Source organism: Drosophila eugracilis, unplaced genomic scaffold (genome assembly GCF_018153835.1).
Source record: "Drosophila eugracilis isolate 14026-0451.02 unplaced genomic scaffold, ASM1815383v1 contig_2167, whole genome shotgun sequence".
Lineage (NCBI taxonomy): Eukaryota > Metazoa > Arthropoda > Insecta > Diptera > Drosophilidae > Drosophila > Drosophila eugracilis.
In genome coordinates this window covers 1,878,724-1,896,536 of record NW_024573052.1, presented here as the reverse complement: position 1 = coordinate 1,896,536, position 17,813 = coordinate 1,878,724, and the positions used below count along the sequence as shown (strand labels likewise).

General features: G+C 38.8%; 2 protein-coding genes across 5 annotated transcripts in view; one reads left to right on the top strand and one right to left on the bottom strand.

The window, feature by feature from the left end:
- Nucleotides 1–13,063, bottom strand: part of LOC108104412 (myb-like protein A) — a 33,247-nt gene extending 20,184 nt beyond the window's left edge. Inside the window, exon 1 of one of the 3 annotated variants that reach the window (XM_017210466.2) lies at nt 12,871–13,063. Coding sequence is in view for 2 of the 3 variants with exons in the window: in XM_017210462.2 (XP_017065951.1) it covers nt 11,129–11,426 (298 nt within the window). In the remaining variant the exon portion in view is untranslated. Of the gene's footprint in view, nt 1–4,329; nt 5,510–11,128; nt 12,056–12,870 lie in introns of those variants that run through there. The other 2 variants (XM_017210462.2, XM_017210463.2) reach the window with 2 other exon arrangements.
- Nucleotides 13,064–14,360: 1,297 nt separating this feature from the next.
- LOC108104368 lies at nt 14,361–15,504 on the top strand. 2 transcript variants are annotated; one of them, XM_017210381.2, is made up of 3 exons: nt 14,361–14,677; nt 14,742–14,966; nt 15,030–15,504. In XM_017210381.2, the coding sequence occupies exons 1-3, from the start codon at nt 14,636–14,638 to the stop codon at nt 15,480–15,482; spliced, it is 720 nt and encodes a 239-aa protein (XP_017065870.1). In that variant the 5' UTR covers nt 14,361–14,635; the 3' UTR covers nt 15,483–15,504. The 2 variants fall into 2 exon arrangements, with proteins under 2 accessions (XP_017065870.1, XP_017065869.1); XM_017210380.2 differs by having other exon boundaries at nt 14,742–15,504.
- The last annotated feature ends 2,309 nt before the right edge of the window (nt 15,505–17,813 follow it).

Below are 17,813 nucleotides of genomic sequence, written 5' to 3'. Positions count from 1 at the left end.
CGAAATGATAGGAAAACAGAATGCAGCAGAAGCGGCAAATTTGTGTACAAAATTTGCTAAGAAAACTTGTTTGGAATGTGATCAGAAATCAAGGGGGGGTGTTATATCTTTCCCCCTCCCTAGGCATATATAGATGGGGCGGTGATGGGTCTAACAATAAGTTTTATAGAGAGGAAATCACAGCAACCCACTCGTTGTTCTAAAAAAAGATCAACAATTGAATAGATTTTATCTATAAATTGTTCTCTCTGTGTTTGTGTTTTTGGTTTTGGTTTTTTGTTTGTTATAAATTTTTGTTTTAAATGCAAGGAAACTGTTAATCTAATAAGTCAATAGCATGGCATAGACCTGAAGAAAACGGAAAAGTAACAAAGTTAGAAACGTTTCCTGAATAAATCACCCGCCCTCTAACCTCCCCCCTTCCTCCCCTTAAAACTAAAACTATATCTCAAAGATATGTATCTTTAAAATACGATTTCTTAATAAAATGCTGAGATCGTTGGTCGCCTCTCACCGCCCAGCGAATAAATTCATTCAAATACATAAATAAAAAGTTGTTTGTGTTTTTTTTGTATATGTAAATCAGTATCGTAGTCCCAGGGGGGGCGTTTCGATTTGTTTATGTTCTTAAATATTAAATATACGGCGAATTTGGGCCATTAACTTGGCACTATAATGATTAACTTTTGATTTAATATATGTTTATGATCAATAAATATTTTGATTTTAATGCCTAAACATAGCCAGCTTGTGGTCTTATAATTCCCAACTGCTTGTTTGGCAACTGCCTGTTAGGAACATTAGGCGGCTGAGAGTAAAAGTGCTTGACTGTTGGCACTGTCAATTAACTTTGGTTTCTTGACTCTTCTCGTCTCGTTTCGTTTGCCATGAAGAAAACTATGAAAAATCACAACCCATAAAAGAGTGAACACACTGCAAGAAAAGCTAGAAGTTACTCTACTGGAATGGTTTTCCAAGTAATCATCTAGCACTTACAGGGTATTAGAGGTTGCCCATCTGACGAGCCCCCTTGCCAAATCCCATTCGGCTTGCATCACCTGACAGCCGACAACAAGTGGCAGACTCTCCTCCTGCCTGGTAGTTGGCGTATCGCTATCGGTCACAGTTAATTAGGAAATCTCACTTGCATAACGATCAGTGACAGAAAGTTTTTCTCCAATAAGTCATCAGACTTTTCCCCACTAAGGGCTAAGATAGCTCTTTCAATTTCAACATTCAACAACCTTCAAGAACCCAATAAACGATCTAAATAAGCATTTACTTAATGACATCTATTAATAACCCCCCCGCCCAAAAATCGTGCTAAATATATTCCGAATTCTTAATTAAAACACCTGAAAGTGAATATATATATATAAAGTGAATATATATAAACCGAGAATCGACGACAGCTTTGTACGATCATTAATCAAATTAATTGTGATGGATGAGAATTTCATAATTTCGGGCGATATGTGATGGGTCAGCGGTTTCAAAATCATTTTCGGTTCCAAAACATTTTGAGTCATATTTTTGGATTGTCGCACGTATCAGAAATGTGTAAAAGAAACCCGGCGGGCAAGAGGAAAATAAACAGCTAAGCACAACAAGCCAAAGTGAAAACGAAGCTGTTAAATAAGAAGTTCGAACCCAACAAAAAAAAAAAACAGCGAGGCGAAAACTTTCGCTTTGGCTTTGGACTTGGCCATCATCAACAGAAAACCAAAAACAAAAAACCAAAAAAACCAAAAAAAAGAAAGAAACTGGAAATGGAAATGTAAGAGCCATAGCCGGGGTCTTGGTCTTTATGACGACCTTTCTTATGTCACGTCTTCTCTCTTTGGTCTGCTGTCTTCAGTCTTCTGCCCTACAAAAAAAAAACCACAAGCGAATTTCTTTGACTTTTCACTTTTGGCCATATGCAAATTTACGGCCAACTCTATGTATGTTATGGGGTATTATGTCACGACCCTTGAACTCAAAAAATCTCAATAATTCCACACGTAGATGGCTGCTGCCTTCGTGCTCTCCCATCGAAATCGAAATTAGCACAAGACTACGAATAAGCCAAGTAAATAGTGTGAAACGCAGACTGATCATAATATCATAATCAAAATCATATGATAATCCTACGAGATTCCACAAACCAAAAACCAAAATTCTGTCCATCAAATTGTGTAATAAAAGTGTATGTTAAAAATAACAGCGAGCGAGAGTCCAAGCAGCTGACACCATTTAATAGATTAATAAACATTCATTTGTTGTATAACAAATTCGAGCAGATTTAAAACATGGTTGGTTGCTGCTGCTGACACGCGATGATGATGGGGGGAATACACGACCTATTACTGGGTAACTAAGAACCTTAGTTAGTATATATCTTTTCCAGATCAAATCTAGAACTTCTTGGTTTTCAAATTTATTAGACTGATTTTTAAGCTTTTAAACTAAATGGCAATTCTATGCTAAAATCAACTTCAAGTTCAGATTACTTTTGAGGAACCAAAACCAAAGACTTAATTCGCATTTAACAGCTAAAAAACTAGCCTTATCAGGGGCCTTAATCGTCGAATGATTGATTTGAACTTGCGGCTGACTCTTCATAGCCACATCTGGCAGAAAGAATAAATAAAATACAAAAAAAAAAACAATAAACAATAATAAATGACGTCTCGGCGGGATTTCATAATCTGCAATAAATTCAAAAGCTAAAAAAAAACAAAAAACTTGTCTTATTAACTCAAAAAATACTTGCAAATGGGAAAATGAAAAGTTAAATTTAAGGGAAAATTACCTTAGAAAGTCAAGCTTTCTCAACCCTCTCCTTAGCCAATTTCCCTCTTGCCATGAATTTAACCCATTGCAGTTCGTATCTTTGCTAATTTATTGAAATTCATTTACTGCCTAAACGTAAAAATAAATGAACTCAATTTGCAGAAAGAGCCAGAGCCAGAGCCAGGCAGGCGGCCAATAACAAGAGCAAGGCAAAATCAAAACCCCAAAATAGCCAAAGAAAATACAACAAAAAGCAGCAACAAAACAAAAAGCAAGAACAAAAATGTTAACTATATACTAGTAGAGTGTGTTAACTATATATCGATCTGCAGTTGGCCGAGGGCGGACCTTTCTCAACCGAAAAGAAAGTAAGCTGTTTCTGATTTTTATACCCAGCCAGCCAGTCAGTCAGTCAGTCCCATGGCTCCATGCAAATTAGTTTGTCGACTGAACACGAATGAAAGTTGCTCGCCGCTGGCTTTGGGGATCGGTAGATTATTATGTAAACATCAAGTTTTATGTTTTTTTTTGTTTGTTTCTTTGCAAAAATCACAATAAAACCAAAAAGAAGAAGAAAAAACGCAACGAAATCAAATCGAAAAAGTGACAAAAACTTGATTGCGATTGCTTCCTAGTCGAGAGCGGGACGATATCTTTCAAGTTCCCATCGAACCTTGTACCCTCTAGCACCCTTTTCTATCCAGAAACTCTCTCTCTTTCTTGCTCTCCCTCTCTCTTTCTCTGATTAATTGCAATTGAAGTTCTTATCGCTCGATTCCGAGGGGTAGGTCAGGAAGTACTATTCTGGTGTTTCCCGTAGGTTCCTGTTCCCGTTCCCGTTCCCGCTACTATCCCATAGTTTAAGCTATAAATAAACTTCACTACGAGAGCTTTGACTTTTTTTTGGTTGCACGTCACGACATTGGGGAGGAGTGTATGGAGTGTGGGAAAGACCAGCAGCTGTTCCTTCATCAAACACTTTAATGCAAATATAAATAAGCAGCATTATGCGAGCAGCATTTTTGGGAAATGCCAAAGCTGCTCTATTTCACAGCAGAAAGTGGATTAGGTTAGGTTCTAAAAATCCAAATTCCCAGCTAATGGAGGAGTTCAAGTTTTGATTGGTTTCTATCAAATGGGAAAATCTTTGCGGTTACTTGGCAGCAAAATTATGGTTCTGAGAAACGTTTCCTTGTCAGGGACGGGACTCAGCTGCATGATGATAAATCCGTTTAAATGCCATTTATTGCCGGCATGCAATTTGATTAATGACAACGGCTCATAAACCGTAAAGATAGCGTAATTGATTTGGTAACACTTACAGCCAACAATAATGCCTTTCAGCTGATTAATCAGTCATCTAATTAAAAAAAAAATAAACACTAACTAACTAGCTTCAAAGTGTTACTAAACTTAAACCGCTTTTCCCGGAGAGTTCAAGTTATTTGTTTTTTTTTCTTTTTTCTTTTTTTTTTTGGTAGCGCTGACTAAGCCAGGCGAGCAGCTAGTAAATGACTCAGGTGAAAAGTCAAACACCTGGCGTTCGGGACTTACTTTTGCACTTGACCAGGCCACTGGCCACCTGCAGGAATCCATAGACAGCGATAACAACGCACGGCAGTGCCGCAACGCCAAAGGACACGTAATCCATGTGCTCGAAGTAGTTTCTTATTTGCTCCATTTTAATAATTTCAATTTTTATCTATTCTGTAAGTTTTCGAATTTGTTTTGTGATTTGTTGATTTGTTGATTTGTTTATTTGTTTATTTGTTGATTTTCCGACACTATCGTTAAACACTCTAACAAAAAAGTAAACAAAATAGCCGTGTTCGATGATATATATATTTCTGACAGCTTTCTCTGCGCCTGCGCGACTTCAGGGATTTTATATTTTCGAGTTTTTATATATTTGAAAAGGCACTTTTTATTTTTCTTGTTTTTAGTTTTTGTTTTTTGTTTGTTTTTATTTAATAACTTTTAGTTTTGTATTTTTCGCATAAGTCGTTGAGGCGGCTCCTTTTGGGGCACTAACTGAATGTCCTGCGTTGTCTGCTCCTTGGCCTTTGTTGGCTTTTTTCGCTCTTGTTGTTGCGGTTGCTGCTGCTGCTGCTGATGTCTTTGTGTTAGTAATTGTTGTTGTTGTTGTTGTTGTTGCACAAATAACGCCATTGTTTTGCACTGCAAATCTGGCGTAATTGATTTGCATCGGTGGCCAGGAACGCAAGAACGCCTCGAACTCTTGAACTCTCCTCCTTCTCCTTCTCTCTCGTTAACTGTCGAAACTTTCGAAAGGGAAAAGCCAAAAGGGCTAAGATTGTGTGAAATAAAATCCAAAATAAAAAGTCTAAATCAGCGTAGAGGAAACACTCGCGGAAAATGCGCGTCGTGGGAAAAATATATTTTGTTTGATTTATTTTTCAGTTTGTTGTTTTTGTTTTTGTTTTTTGGTGTTTGTCGGCAGAGCGCGCAGTAAGTCCGCTGCGTGACCGCGCGCTGAGAAATACCGAATGGAACTGATGTTGTTTTGCTGCTGCCATGAGTGAATTTCTGGTTTCTGCTTCACACTCACTTCGGCGAGAGAGAAAGAGCGTGAGAGCGCGAGAGTAGGAGAGGGCCGAACACCTACACTGGCAGGGCAAGAGAGAGCAGAGAGCGCCTCTCCTTCTTTGCACTGACAACAAATCGAAGAGAATTTTAACTTTTCTGCTTAAGCTCTTTTCTTTTTATCTTAAAAAAAAAAACTTATTTTAATGTATTGCTAGAAATATTACTCATACGCAATGTTGGCTTTTGCTTTTTTTCATTTTCTTTCAGATGTTTAATTTTTGCCACTCTTTTTGTGACCACTTTAAGTTGCCTTTAATTTTCCACAGTGTAGAATGTAGAGCAATCTCTCTTTTGGACTCTCTCTCTAATAAAGCACGCGGTTGCGATCGCACAGTGGGGTTAATAGTTGGGCCAGTTAATAGCTTTACGCGAGTACAATTTTATCAGCATTCTTGGACTTCTACTTAGATAATTTAGTAATAAAATATTACTTATAATAATACCGCTATTTTTGTTATATTTTCTTAGAATTTTTAACATTTGTTTGGAAGTTTAAACTTTTCCCAAGTAATATTTTTTGTAATCTTTTCCTTTTTTTTGGTGTTTTTACTTTGAACATCAAATTCTAATGTAAAATTAAATAAATTACTCATGTTGTTCCTTGAAACAAACGATGATGAAACAAGTTCGATTGAAAGCTAAGCCACACTTTGCCGTTTGACTGATCAAAAAATTATAAAGAATTACTTTGCTAGCTGCAAGAATGCCCCAAAAAAACACGTACGTCTAGTATTGGTGCTCCCCCAAACTGCACGTACTTGTAGTTGTTGTCTGCCACCCACCCGCCACCTACCTCTTACACACTCCCCCCCCTCCCCTCAAACTTTAGCCCTAACTATGAACTTTTCACAAACTACGTCAGTGGCTTTTTATTGACGTTATTAGAAAGAAAAAAAAAAGAAAAAAAGAACTCAAACCCCCTGAATATTGACTGATCCTAGGCCTAGGCCCACTTTTCCACCCAACTCTTAGGCTAATAACTCTTAACTTTTGGGCCACGTCAGCTAGAAAAGTTTGACATTGTCATCGCTGAAATCGCTTGAATTATTGATAGATAAATGTTCGTGGTGATTGACGGAGGTCGTACGACATCAGATCTCATTAATTCTAATGGGAATTAAGTTAGAAAACTTAACTAGCCCTACAAGGGGGGGAACTTCCTAGGAATTTGCATAGAACTAAAAACTAAATCACCCACAAAAGTTACTTATTTCTCAGAGATATATGCAAAATCCATTTCAGCAATAATGCTTATCGCGAAAGGGGAAAATCAAACTCTTTGTTTGGAAAAACGCAACCCAACACAACACGTCCTTGGGCAATTAGTATGTATGTCTGTGTAATCCCAATCAGGGGGTGTTTGTTTCATCATTTCAGGAAAACAATTCAAAGAAAGGAGCCTTGGGAAACACTGTCTGGGTCTCCCTGCTCTTGCCGCCACCCCCAACTTTATGTTAGGTTCAACGAATTACTTGTTGTCCGACAACTCCGGCCAATGTTAATGACTCGGCTATGCCTTTGCACAACCCCCCCCTACTATATGGTGTATATATCCTATACTATATAGACGCCATCTATATAGCATACAACATTGAACTTGGGGCTGTTGTATCTGCGCCTTGCCTTGCCTTGCCTTGATTCCATTTGACAACCCATCTGGCCGGGTGAGTTTTTGGCTTTCTGTTTTCTGTTTTCTGTCTTGTTTTTGTTTTTATTTTGGGAGATGGGTTTGTGTTTTGGCCATTGAACCTGGTTCCCCTGGCTCACTAGAGACACCCACCCGATTGGCTGCCCCTCACACCCACCCACCCAACAGGGGTTTAATGTGCTGACGACCTTTCTGTGGCAGAGAGAAAAAATTGGGATTTTAAGAATTTGCCAGTCCATGAGTCATTTTTCCAAACTAATAACTTAAAAGTGCTGACTTAGTCAGTTCTAAGAAACCAAAATAAAACAAGAAAAGACAAATATGAACTTAGAAGATGATTTCTCTATGTGTAGAAAGCAATTTAATTTATGCGCCAGCCCCGAAATTTATACGAAATTGCATTTCGTGCTAATTGTTTTCGAAACGCAACAAGTTCTACATAAATATTATTATGGATATAAATAAAGAGGAATATTATGGCATGCATTTCTAAATTCCTGACTCTTGACAAATGCGCAATTTCGAAACGAATCCCAAAGTGGTTTTTGGCCTTTTTTTGCCACACTTCTTTTTGTGAGTTATATGTTATGTTATGTTATGGCCAAGTTGTCGCTAACCTTGTTTCTCTGCTCGTTTGGCAATAATATCTTTAGGGATGTCGCATATAGAGTCAGTCATATATAGATAGATATTGCCCAGACCGACCGACAGTTAATGGTTTGTCGTTTGGTTTTTACTCACCTAAGCAAGAAGTTTATGAAAAAAAAAATAAACAAAGCGTTTAAGTTTTAAGAGGCCTCAGTTGCAACATTGACAATGTTGTTAAAAACGAAAATGAATGTTTAGTTTTTAGAGCTGACTTAGTTTAAAGTTAAGTTAGTTAACTATAAATCATGCGATATCAGGCGAAAGTTCAATTACTTTTTCCGTTTCCCTAGCCGCCAAAAAGGAAACTTTGAACTTTCGACAAAACCAAAAAGAAAAAGCGAAAAATAAACCCGCATAAAGCTCTTATCGGTGTAACGAACCGATATTGTTGCTTTAGCTATTGTTCATATTGGTAAAATGGTTGCTGTTGTTGTTGTTGTGGTTGTTGTTGTTGCTTATATTGTTGCATACTTATAGCAAAGCGTGTGCGCCTTAATCGGTCACCGAAAAACGCCGACAGAGAGATAGAGAGAGAGAGAGAGAAAGTGATAAGTATATATAGCGAAAGTGAGAGCAACTTCTGTTGCAAACAAACAACAAAAACAAATTCAAGGACGTCGGGCTGGGCGGGGTAGCCGCTGCAGGTGCTTGAACTTCTCGCTAGCTGCAGATAAAACAAAACCAACAACAACCATTGTCGCGCGTGTCTCTGTAGAATCAGGTGCCTGTGGGTGACTGAACCTCTGCTTTCTTCACGCGAAACACACCCCCACCGCACCACTCCACCAACCTCAACCACCCTGCGACCTTGTCACTGGCTGCAGCGCAAATTGTTGGGGTAGGCACTGAGTCACCACTGGACTAGCTTTTCAATAGTTAGGGCTAATGAACTAGCAAGAAAATGGCTTTTTCCTAGGTGACTTTCATGATTATTTGCCTGGAAATCCACCAACTCTTCCCCCTTCAATTATTATCAATAAATTGCAAATTACAGCCAATCTGACAAACGCGGCTCATGGTCTCTGGCCATAAAAATAATAATTAAGAACAAAAGCGAATTGTTTTCATTTCGCGCGAGCACTTCCTGTCTTTCCATCCCTCTCTGTCTCTGTTCATGCGACGTCTCCGCAGCGTCTTTGTTCATCTGCCACAGGAAGTAATCCCAGCCAATATAAATATATATATATATATACATGCACTATATATATCCCATACTTTTGAGTAGATTTTGTTTGTAAACACGTTTGTGCGATTTAGTAGTGGCTGGGCCAAAAAGGGAGGAGACGGGGTATTGGCTTACCCGCTCATCTTGAAAGCCACCTGCCAGTCTGCCAGATCCCAAAACAAACTCCACAAAAAAAAAAAGAGAAACCAAAAACAACATACAAGATAAAGTGCAACCTGCAGCGGCTTATTAATGCGGAAATCGAAAAACTCTGACAGTTTTCGTACGGAAGTTGAGTTTATTGAATTTTTTATTTAATTGCCTTTTCGATTGTTAATCTTTTGGCAGATGGATAAAGCTGATATTTATGGTAGTTTGTTTAGTTATTTACTTAAAAGGTTTTGCAGATTGATTGGCTAACTGGGCGTATACTTAATGTAGGAAATATAAAGGAAAATATTTTTAAGGAAGTAAATATTGATTGGCATTCAATATGTTATTTGATTTTGTTGTATGTTATCCTCTCGTATATGAATTTATGTTTAACAATGAGAAAGTTAGTTTACCAGCTGTCATACATGGCGTATGAGTAATATTACCGTTTATACTAAACTTAACTCGAAAACTTCTTTTGGTTTAAGCATTTAAAGCTCCTGAAATCATATATGAATTGGTGTTTTTCTGTGAGAAAGTTAGTTTTTCAGCTGTAATACATGGCGTATGAGTAATATTAAATATTACTAAACTAAAGATGAAAATTTCTTTTGTTTTAAGCATTTAAAACTTCTAAAATCATATATGAATTTGTGTTTTTCTATGACAAAAAGTTACTTTATCATCCGTCGTACATGGCGTATGAGTAATATTACAGTTCATACTAAACTAAACTCCAAAATTTCTTTTGTTTTAAGCATTGTAAGTCCCTTAAAGCCTTAGCTAAGTTAAAGTGGACTTTATAAACTATAGAAATACATAAAACTTGTATATAAACATAAACAAAATTCCAAAATTAAGAAAGATTTCTCCTTTTTTTTAGTGAAATTTATAAGCAAAATTCTTAGTTTCTTGTTAGTGAAGTCAAAAGGGAACTTGCATTTACTTAAGGACAATGACTGAACTGAGTTAAACACTTGATTAGCATTGCATTGAAGTACATTTCATCGCTGAACACATGGGCGAAATGTTTGATTACCCGCACGAGTGGTGTTTGTGCATCAAAATGCGATTTGCAATTTGCGATTTACATTTCCGAGTTGTGAAGGCCAAAGACGAGGAGAGAGAGCTTTCGCCGATATCAACGAAGCTTTTGCAAATTCGCAAATTCTACTGCGTCTTAGGTGCATTGAACCTATTGTTTATTTAATTTACTCTGCGAGCTTTCGATATGGGGCGCTAAGTAGAAACTGCTGATGTTTTTTGGCAAATGCCAATGCCATTGCCAAAAAAAAAAAAAAGGAAAAAACCGCCATTTCTCCTGCCCCTTAGCCACCACCATCACCATTTCGGGCATTAAATTCAACCTCGAAAACAAACTTTTCTTTCGGCGGCGAAGTTCATTGCCGTACTTTGACCTCGCGAGTGCGTTGCCTCTCTCCCTCTCGCTCCTTTGTGAGTGTTGTTGATTTTTTATTATTGTTGTTATTTGCCGGCGCATTTATTGCATGCGATCATCATAATGACGTTGACAACGACAACGACAACAACGATGATGATGATGTTTATTTTTTCTCTGCTGCGAGATTGATTCAACGAACAGCCTATCCCCATCCTTGACCGGTCAAGTCTGGCCCTTTTTCGTACAGTGGAAACATTATTTGAAGGAGTTACTTCCCCGCAAAGTACAGACATACCTCAAGCCTTAGTGCTAGAAAACCGCAACGGAAATCCCAACTAATTAGCATGCCTGCGATAAGAACACATTCTATTCAAATAACTGGGGCCAAATGGTAAACAAAAGTCGTCAATTCATGACCAGGCATGAGGTCTACCATAAATTTTAAACAAAACAAACTATTTTTTTATAGATTTTATTTTGGAATAACCAAACAAAACAAATTTTCTGGCATAAATTAGGAATATTTGTTAGGAAAAGTGTAGAAACAGACATTTGCCCCACTGTGCCTATGGCTGAGCAATCAGCTGATTGCCGCCAGTGTGCACAGCTGTTTTTTAAGCGTACACCCGAAACGTGTGGCGTGCGATTAAACCGCATCATAACAAAAACCGAACGCTAAATAAACAGGCAAAACAGCGCAAAGCAAAGATGGAAAGAATCACAAACTCACATGTTGCTGCTGTTGCTGTTGTTGCTGTTGCTGCTGCTGCTGCACTGCACATCTCATTGTTAGTGGTGAAAATTGTCGTTGAATTTCCTGCCGTCGATCTGAATTTCATCCAAAAGGGTCGCGAATTCGAATTGTAATACATTTTGGCCTGCTGCCTGTTGCTGCTGCTGCTGTTGCTGCTGCTCCTGTGATGTTTTCGTTGCTGTTGTTGTTGTGATTCTTGGTCGGTCTTTCGCTTAATAGCTGCACCAAAGGGAGCTAGCATGTTTTCCTTGACAGCGTTTTCCGCCAGCAGCATATTGCTACTGTGGCAGTGTTGCACTTTGATTGCTGCTGCTGCTGCTACTACTGCTGACTAGTATCAATTGATGTTGCCCTAGTAGTTAGTTTCCACTTGAAATTGCTGCTAATTTTGCTGCAAGTTTACTTGATGTTGCAACTTGTATTGTCTTTGGCTCTCTTATCACTCCCAGTAGCGTTTCAGTTGCTGCAACTTCTAGTTCTATTTGCATCACTATATCTTCGGGTTGCATCAGCAATACTCGCATACTTCGAAGTTATTTTAACCCGCTAAAGTCCTGTGTTCAGTGGCTGTTTTGCACTCAAGAACACGCGGAAAACACAAAGAGTCGTTTGTATATTTTCCGTTTGACGTCACTTCACTGATGAAAAGACAAAAAAAAAAAGAAAACACACTGATCTACGCAGCACTCGAAAGTAAGTCCCAGGGCCAAGAAAATTGCACTAGAAAATGCGTTGCCAAATTGGGAAATCGCAAAAACTGCAGTCATCTGCTCACTGAACTAACTCTCTGGCTAAGCAAAACACTTCTACTATTAGTTATGATTATTAACGTTAATATAACGGTTAAATTAGCGCACTGGCCAACTGGTTGGACCACCAACAACAACAAATTGCCCGCGTATGATTGAAGCTCAAAAATGGACTGCCAGCAATTGTTGCTGCCGCTTTTGGCTCTGTCGACGCCGCCGCAGCAGCAGCAGAAGCAAAGGCAGCAGCCAAGAGCGCTCTCTCTTTCTCTCTCTTGATTTGCGAGCGGAATGAACCCGCAACCATCGCAGCTTTATGCAAGTCCCATGTAGTCTTCTATATAGTCTTTGTGCATAATTCCAAGAATATCGAAATGCGCAGGAGAGAGCCGTGAGAGCTGAAACTGGGCCATTGGCACGACTATCAGATACCTGGTTGGCCAGGCAAATGTCTTTAAAGGCACGAAAGATACTTTAGCTGAGAAGAATCGAAGTTATATTACTTTGATTTATCATGAAAAGTTCAAGAAAACATTGAAATATTTTCTATACAAAGCAATAGAGCAACTACAAAGGTTGCTTTTACTCAAAAACGAACGTAGATACAAAACAACCTACAAGATACAAGGTATTTCTCATATCATATCAGTTGCCTTTGCTGCCTCAGTCGGCGTCTCATTTGCAGAACAAAGAAAATACCTCCCTCCCTTGCCCTCGCTGACGCATGCCGCGTGTAGCTGGGATACGGTTCGCATATTGCGCCTAACCCAATTCGAGTGTCATCATCTGGTCATGGAGCCCATGCTGTCTTTGTCAGCCCCCTACTGTCCCTTTCGACGAACACGGCTGGCTACATCAAGCGGTAAAGCTTTCTCTCAGCTGTTTACTGCACAGTGGTTTCGTTTTACAAGAAACAAAGAGTTATTTCTAATTCTTACAAATATTAACAACAACTCATCATCATAGACTTACCCAAATTTATTCTAATCCCGGGGAAATCCTGGAAAACCCAAGCCAAATATGTTTATTTACACAATTTTTCCTTCACAAGTAATAAAAAATGATTGTTTTTTCAATGTTATATCATAGATTAATTTGCATTAATAACACTTTTCAAGAAGAACTTTCACCATGCCACGTTACTTAAAGGACCTCACTTGACTAGTTCAAGAAGTCAACTGATCCTCGCTACCCGCATATTGACACATTTATAGGGGCTAAAGGTCTGGCAGGACCTTCAAAAAGAGATTAAAAACACATTGTGACCGATAACGGATCGGACGTTAGTACTTATCAGGTAGTTAGGAACGACCCGTCGTCGACCTGCCTTTTAGGACAGAAGGTACACAACAATCTGGGCAACCGAGCAGGCGGTTTTCCACGACAAGCTGACGCGTGTCTGAAGGCTTTCTTCAGGGTTTCATGATTTCCATATTACCAGGGGTTTTACCTGGTTTTATTGGCTTCTCCTGCAGCCTTAACAATCCCACTGTGCAGGTAAGTTACCGTAAAACCCCAGCTTTAAATTCTGTAAAGGTAGTAACCCTTAGTTTGTAGGTACAAACAAATTCAGTCTAAGGAGAACCACACAGAGCTTACCACTAGCTAGCTGCTGTCGTTAGCGGGCGCAGAACTTGGCTAGGAAGCTTTGGGCTTTGCCTTTTCTGTGATTGCAAACTCGACTGTCTAGGCGATCTGCCTTTAGCTTAGTTTTTCCAGTTGAACTGAAAATTCTAGGTCAGTATATGGGTCGGATGAGTGATATTGTTTAACAGAATAATAGAATTTGGATATTTGGGCATCCACAACCATAACTGCCAAAATGCCAGACCCCTGACTCACATTCGATTCAAAATTAGAACACACGCAAAAAATGTCAATAAAAACAAAAATCATAATAAAACCCAAACGGAGTCAGCGAGAGGCAAACAAAGTATCTGAGCACGCGAAACGGTGTCAGTGTGTCATGTTTGAGCTTTTTTTCTTTCTCTCAAGAAGGCAACACAAAGAGTTCGGGAAGTACGTTCGTTCGAGTAAGACAAATGTTTTTGTACTTTTTTTATGCAGGTCTTTTCGAGGCCATAAATCCTCGGAGAACAGTCATTCACTGAGAGTTTCGGTGGTAATTCGCATGGAATCGGTACTTTACTTTGGAAATACAGAATTTAACTTTTTACCATTCCTTAGGAAAGACAGATCGGCTAATTAAGTGGCTGGTTAAGTGAAAAAAAAGAAGGAAAAACATTGGAAAACGTAAATCAGGCAGCGGACCAACGGCAAGCAAGCAACAAATTTATAAACTTAACTCGGAAACAAACAAAATTGTTTAATTAAAGTTTTTATAATAACTAATTTGTACCCCTAATAAAATCCGTTTAACCTATCAACTATTTAAATTCAAATTTTCAAGGGAAATGGGCAGCACTGAAAATGATATGGCTAGGATTGGGATGGGTTAACCATTAACCCTATCAAATAGGGTTGCCGTCTATCGATAGTTAGCCATAACAGCTAATTAGTTACTAAAACAGCGACAATCCTGCGCAGCCGACTTTGACAGCCTTCAAAGTGAAAATTCTTCCTTAGAAAAAGAAGAACAGGTCATTTCATAAACGAACGTCGTGCGGTGAAAGCTGATAATCTAAAAGCCTTCGGAAAAAAACTTAAAACCTTCTTTAAAAAAGAAAAAAAAACTTTCTCGTTTTTCTTATAAGAAAATATTCAAGCCAAAGTGAAGATGAATTCAAGAAACGAATTTAAGATCCAGACTAGCGTTTGGGTGAGTTTAAAGAATTTTCTTGAGAATTTCCGTGCCTTTGCTGAAGTTTTTTTCACTTTGAAAGATTAACAAGAGCTATTCGGCGGTGCTGAAGGGACCTGCTGTACATCAGGTTCAATGTGCTCCGGGAATCTTTCGTCGTGTGCCGGTGGCGCCGCGTGAGCGGGTCTATCACCTTCGAAGTGACAAGGGAGCTGCTGCAGGGTGCTCCCGGCACAACGACTATCCTATGGATGACCTGGCACATAGGTTCGTCAACTTGTCCATGGTCTCGAAGCCAAACATAAAGGTTCGCGGTTGCAATGAGCCATTCTTTGCCAGCAACTTAAAGTATTATCCCCACTTGCCGCAGCCGGCACGGGTGCGCTATTACCAGACCTACGCCGAGATCAAGGAAATGATGACGTTGGAGAAGATTCCGGAGGAGCCCGCTAACTCTGAGGAGCATGAGATTCTTGATTGTTCCAAGACCGTGGAACTGCCAGATGAGCCAATAAGATCGGCTCCAAATCGCCGTTACTCGATGAGCCGTGGCCGCAAGGGCATTCATACCGATGTGGCTCTGGCTAATATTTTCCAGTCGGCCGGCAACAATCTGCTTCGTCAACCTCCACCCAGTATCCAACGTCAGTTCCAGGTCCGCGATTCTCTATTGTCCCGTCTCGCTAACCGTCATGAGGAGTTGCATGGCGGCGGCTTGAACGGACCGCGTCGCCTTCAGCCCGATTGGTGTCCCACCGAAATCGACGTCAATGTGACCACCACTGAACCCTCCAAACCGGATGTTTTGTTCTTCTTGGATTAGGCTGACAAGGCTAACAAGGAAAGTCTTCCCTGGTAACTTTGTACAACGAAACGTTCCAAGAATTGACTGATATTAAATAATTTTATATGTTTAATTTTTATTTTTGGTTATTTTTATTTTTTTGGATGGATTTTGATATGCAAAAAATGGAAATCTTGATCTTCTTTCGATGGAGTCTTTAAGGACATCAATGACTGTCTAGTTTTTCCAAATATCCGCGGATTTTTCCTTGCATGACTTGCTAAAAGATTTGCCAAGGACCACGCCGGGCTGGTTATAACCTAGGTTTTTGGGATAATACGGTCACATTGCACGAGCAAATACTGCCAATTTTAGCAAGAATCTTAGCTTCTACTTTGACTTTTTATGAGATTTGGTTACATTTTTTGTTCTTTGGCCTTTTTTCCACAGTATTTATAGAGAAAATCATTGGCATTGCATTTTATATATTTTCTGTATAAATTTATATGATTTTTTCCTAAAGTTGTTACCCACGTGTAAGGAATTTGTTTTGCTTAGTTTGAAAATGTCTACAAATTTGGCGCTCTATGGTGTGGCCGTGCTAACAGTGCTAAAAGTCCCAGCAAGCTGTTAGCCAGGGCTGCCTAATAAGCTGCAAGCGAAGTTTCACACTGTGCTCGAGGATTGTGTCCTTGCTAATGTAAGTAACATTGTGATTTAGTTCCGTTTTATGGGGTTGATATAAGTTAAGGATCTTGCTTTTTTATAAAAAAAAGTCTTATATTGATTAATGAAATGTTTAATATAAAACGTTTTACAATGATTTCTTATGTTTGCCTATCGAAGGTGCGACTTAAGGCTTTTAGCAAAGTTTCGTACCTATTAAGTTTAAAAGTTTTTTAAAAATATTAAAAAAGATTTCAAACAAGTTGTCTGGTTACCATTTTTTAAGTTATTAAAAGTTTATTTAGCTGTTTAAGTAAAGTTAATGTGTTTCTGGATATTCCTAATTGAGGATACATGGTCACACTTGTGTTTAAACTTTAAATTTGAACTTTAATTTGAAAATTAATTTCAAATAACTTGCTTTTGGACTTCAAAGCATGAATGGCTAACTTCTAAGTCCTTGAAAGGGGTTATTAATATTAATAATATTTATATTGTATTTAGGTTTTAAACTTTAAGCCCTTGAATAGCCTGTTAAATGTTTTTTTCAGAAAATTACAAAACATTTCAGGCAACTTCTTAGTACATACTTTTTTGGTTTTGTCTATAAAATTGTAATAAGTTAACCACCGATCTAACTGATATTTCTAATTTATAGTAAAAGTTAGCTTAACATTCTGAACTCAATACCATTTAAAAAAATCATTTCCAAAGTATATGAAAATATTTTTGACATTCTTTTACTTAAACAGCAAAGAACGTTAAACTTTTCTTTCAAAAAATGAAAAAGAAGAAAAAACTGGAAAAACATAACAAAACTATCAAGAGATTACTAAGCTATATTATTAAGGGGACTTTTCATAAGTTTTACCATTGAAGTAAAATCTATTTCCTGTCTTCACTCCTTCAGAGAATTCCCCTTTTTGCCTCATAATTGAGTTTAAGAAAGCTAAGCCCATTTGGCCAACGTCCATCGTCTATTGGCCATGTTCTGGCCGGGCATTTACTTGGACGTGATTGCATTGTGTGCCGCGATGATTGACAGCTGTTTGATGGCAGCCGGACTTGTTTGGCGAGTGACATTTGTTTAACGGAATTAACGGGTGGATGCGGACAGCTTATCTGCATGCTGTGGATGTGTGGGATTGAAAGAGGCTTTGAATCTGTGATCGAAATGGATTTAAAAAAAAAACGGAAATTTGAGGCAATGTCCGAATGTCCAAATGTCCGAAAGGCGAAGGCCCTTTGTGGTATGTCCAGTATAACCATCCATCTAGTATAATCATTCAGATTGGCACAGGAAGTGTATGGGTCTAGCTAGTAGAGCTCTTCAAACCGATTCAAAAGCGATTTCAGTAGCTCAAACTTTGGCACTGTACAAGTGCGAGGGCGAGTGCCAGTGCGAGTGCGAGTGCGAGTTCGAGTTTGTCTAGCATCACTCTGGGTTACATCCAATCAAGCTTGATATGCTGTGGCCCAGCACAGATGTGCTCTTCATCCGTGTGCATGTTTGGACAGCAGTGAGTCGGAAACCGAAGGGTTTCCCGGCAATTGAACACAGTTTTTATCCTCATCACAGACGTCATCAGTTCAGCCAACTTGGCAATGGCCAATAGCCGAAGGTATTGACTTTAGGAGGCCAAGATCCGAGACCAAAGTTATTTTCTTTACAAGATTGCCCAGAAAATGTGTGCCCAAGACCAT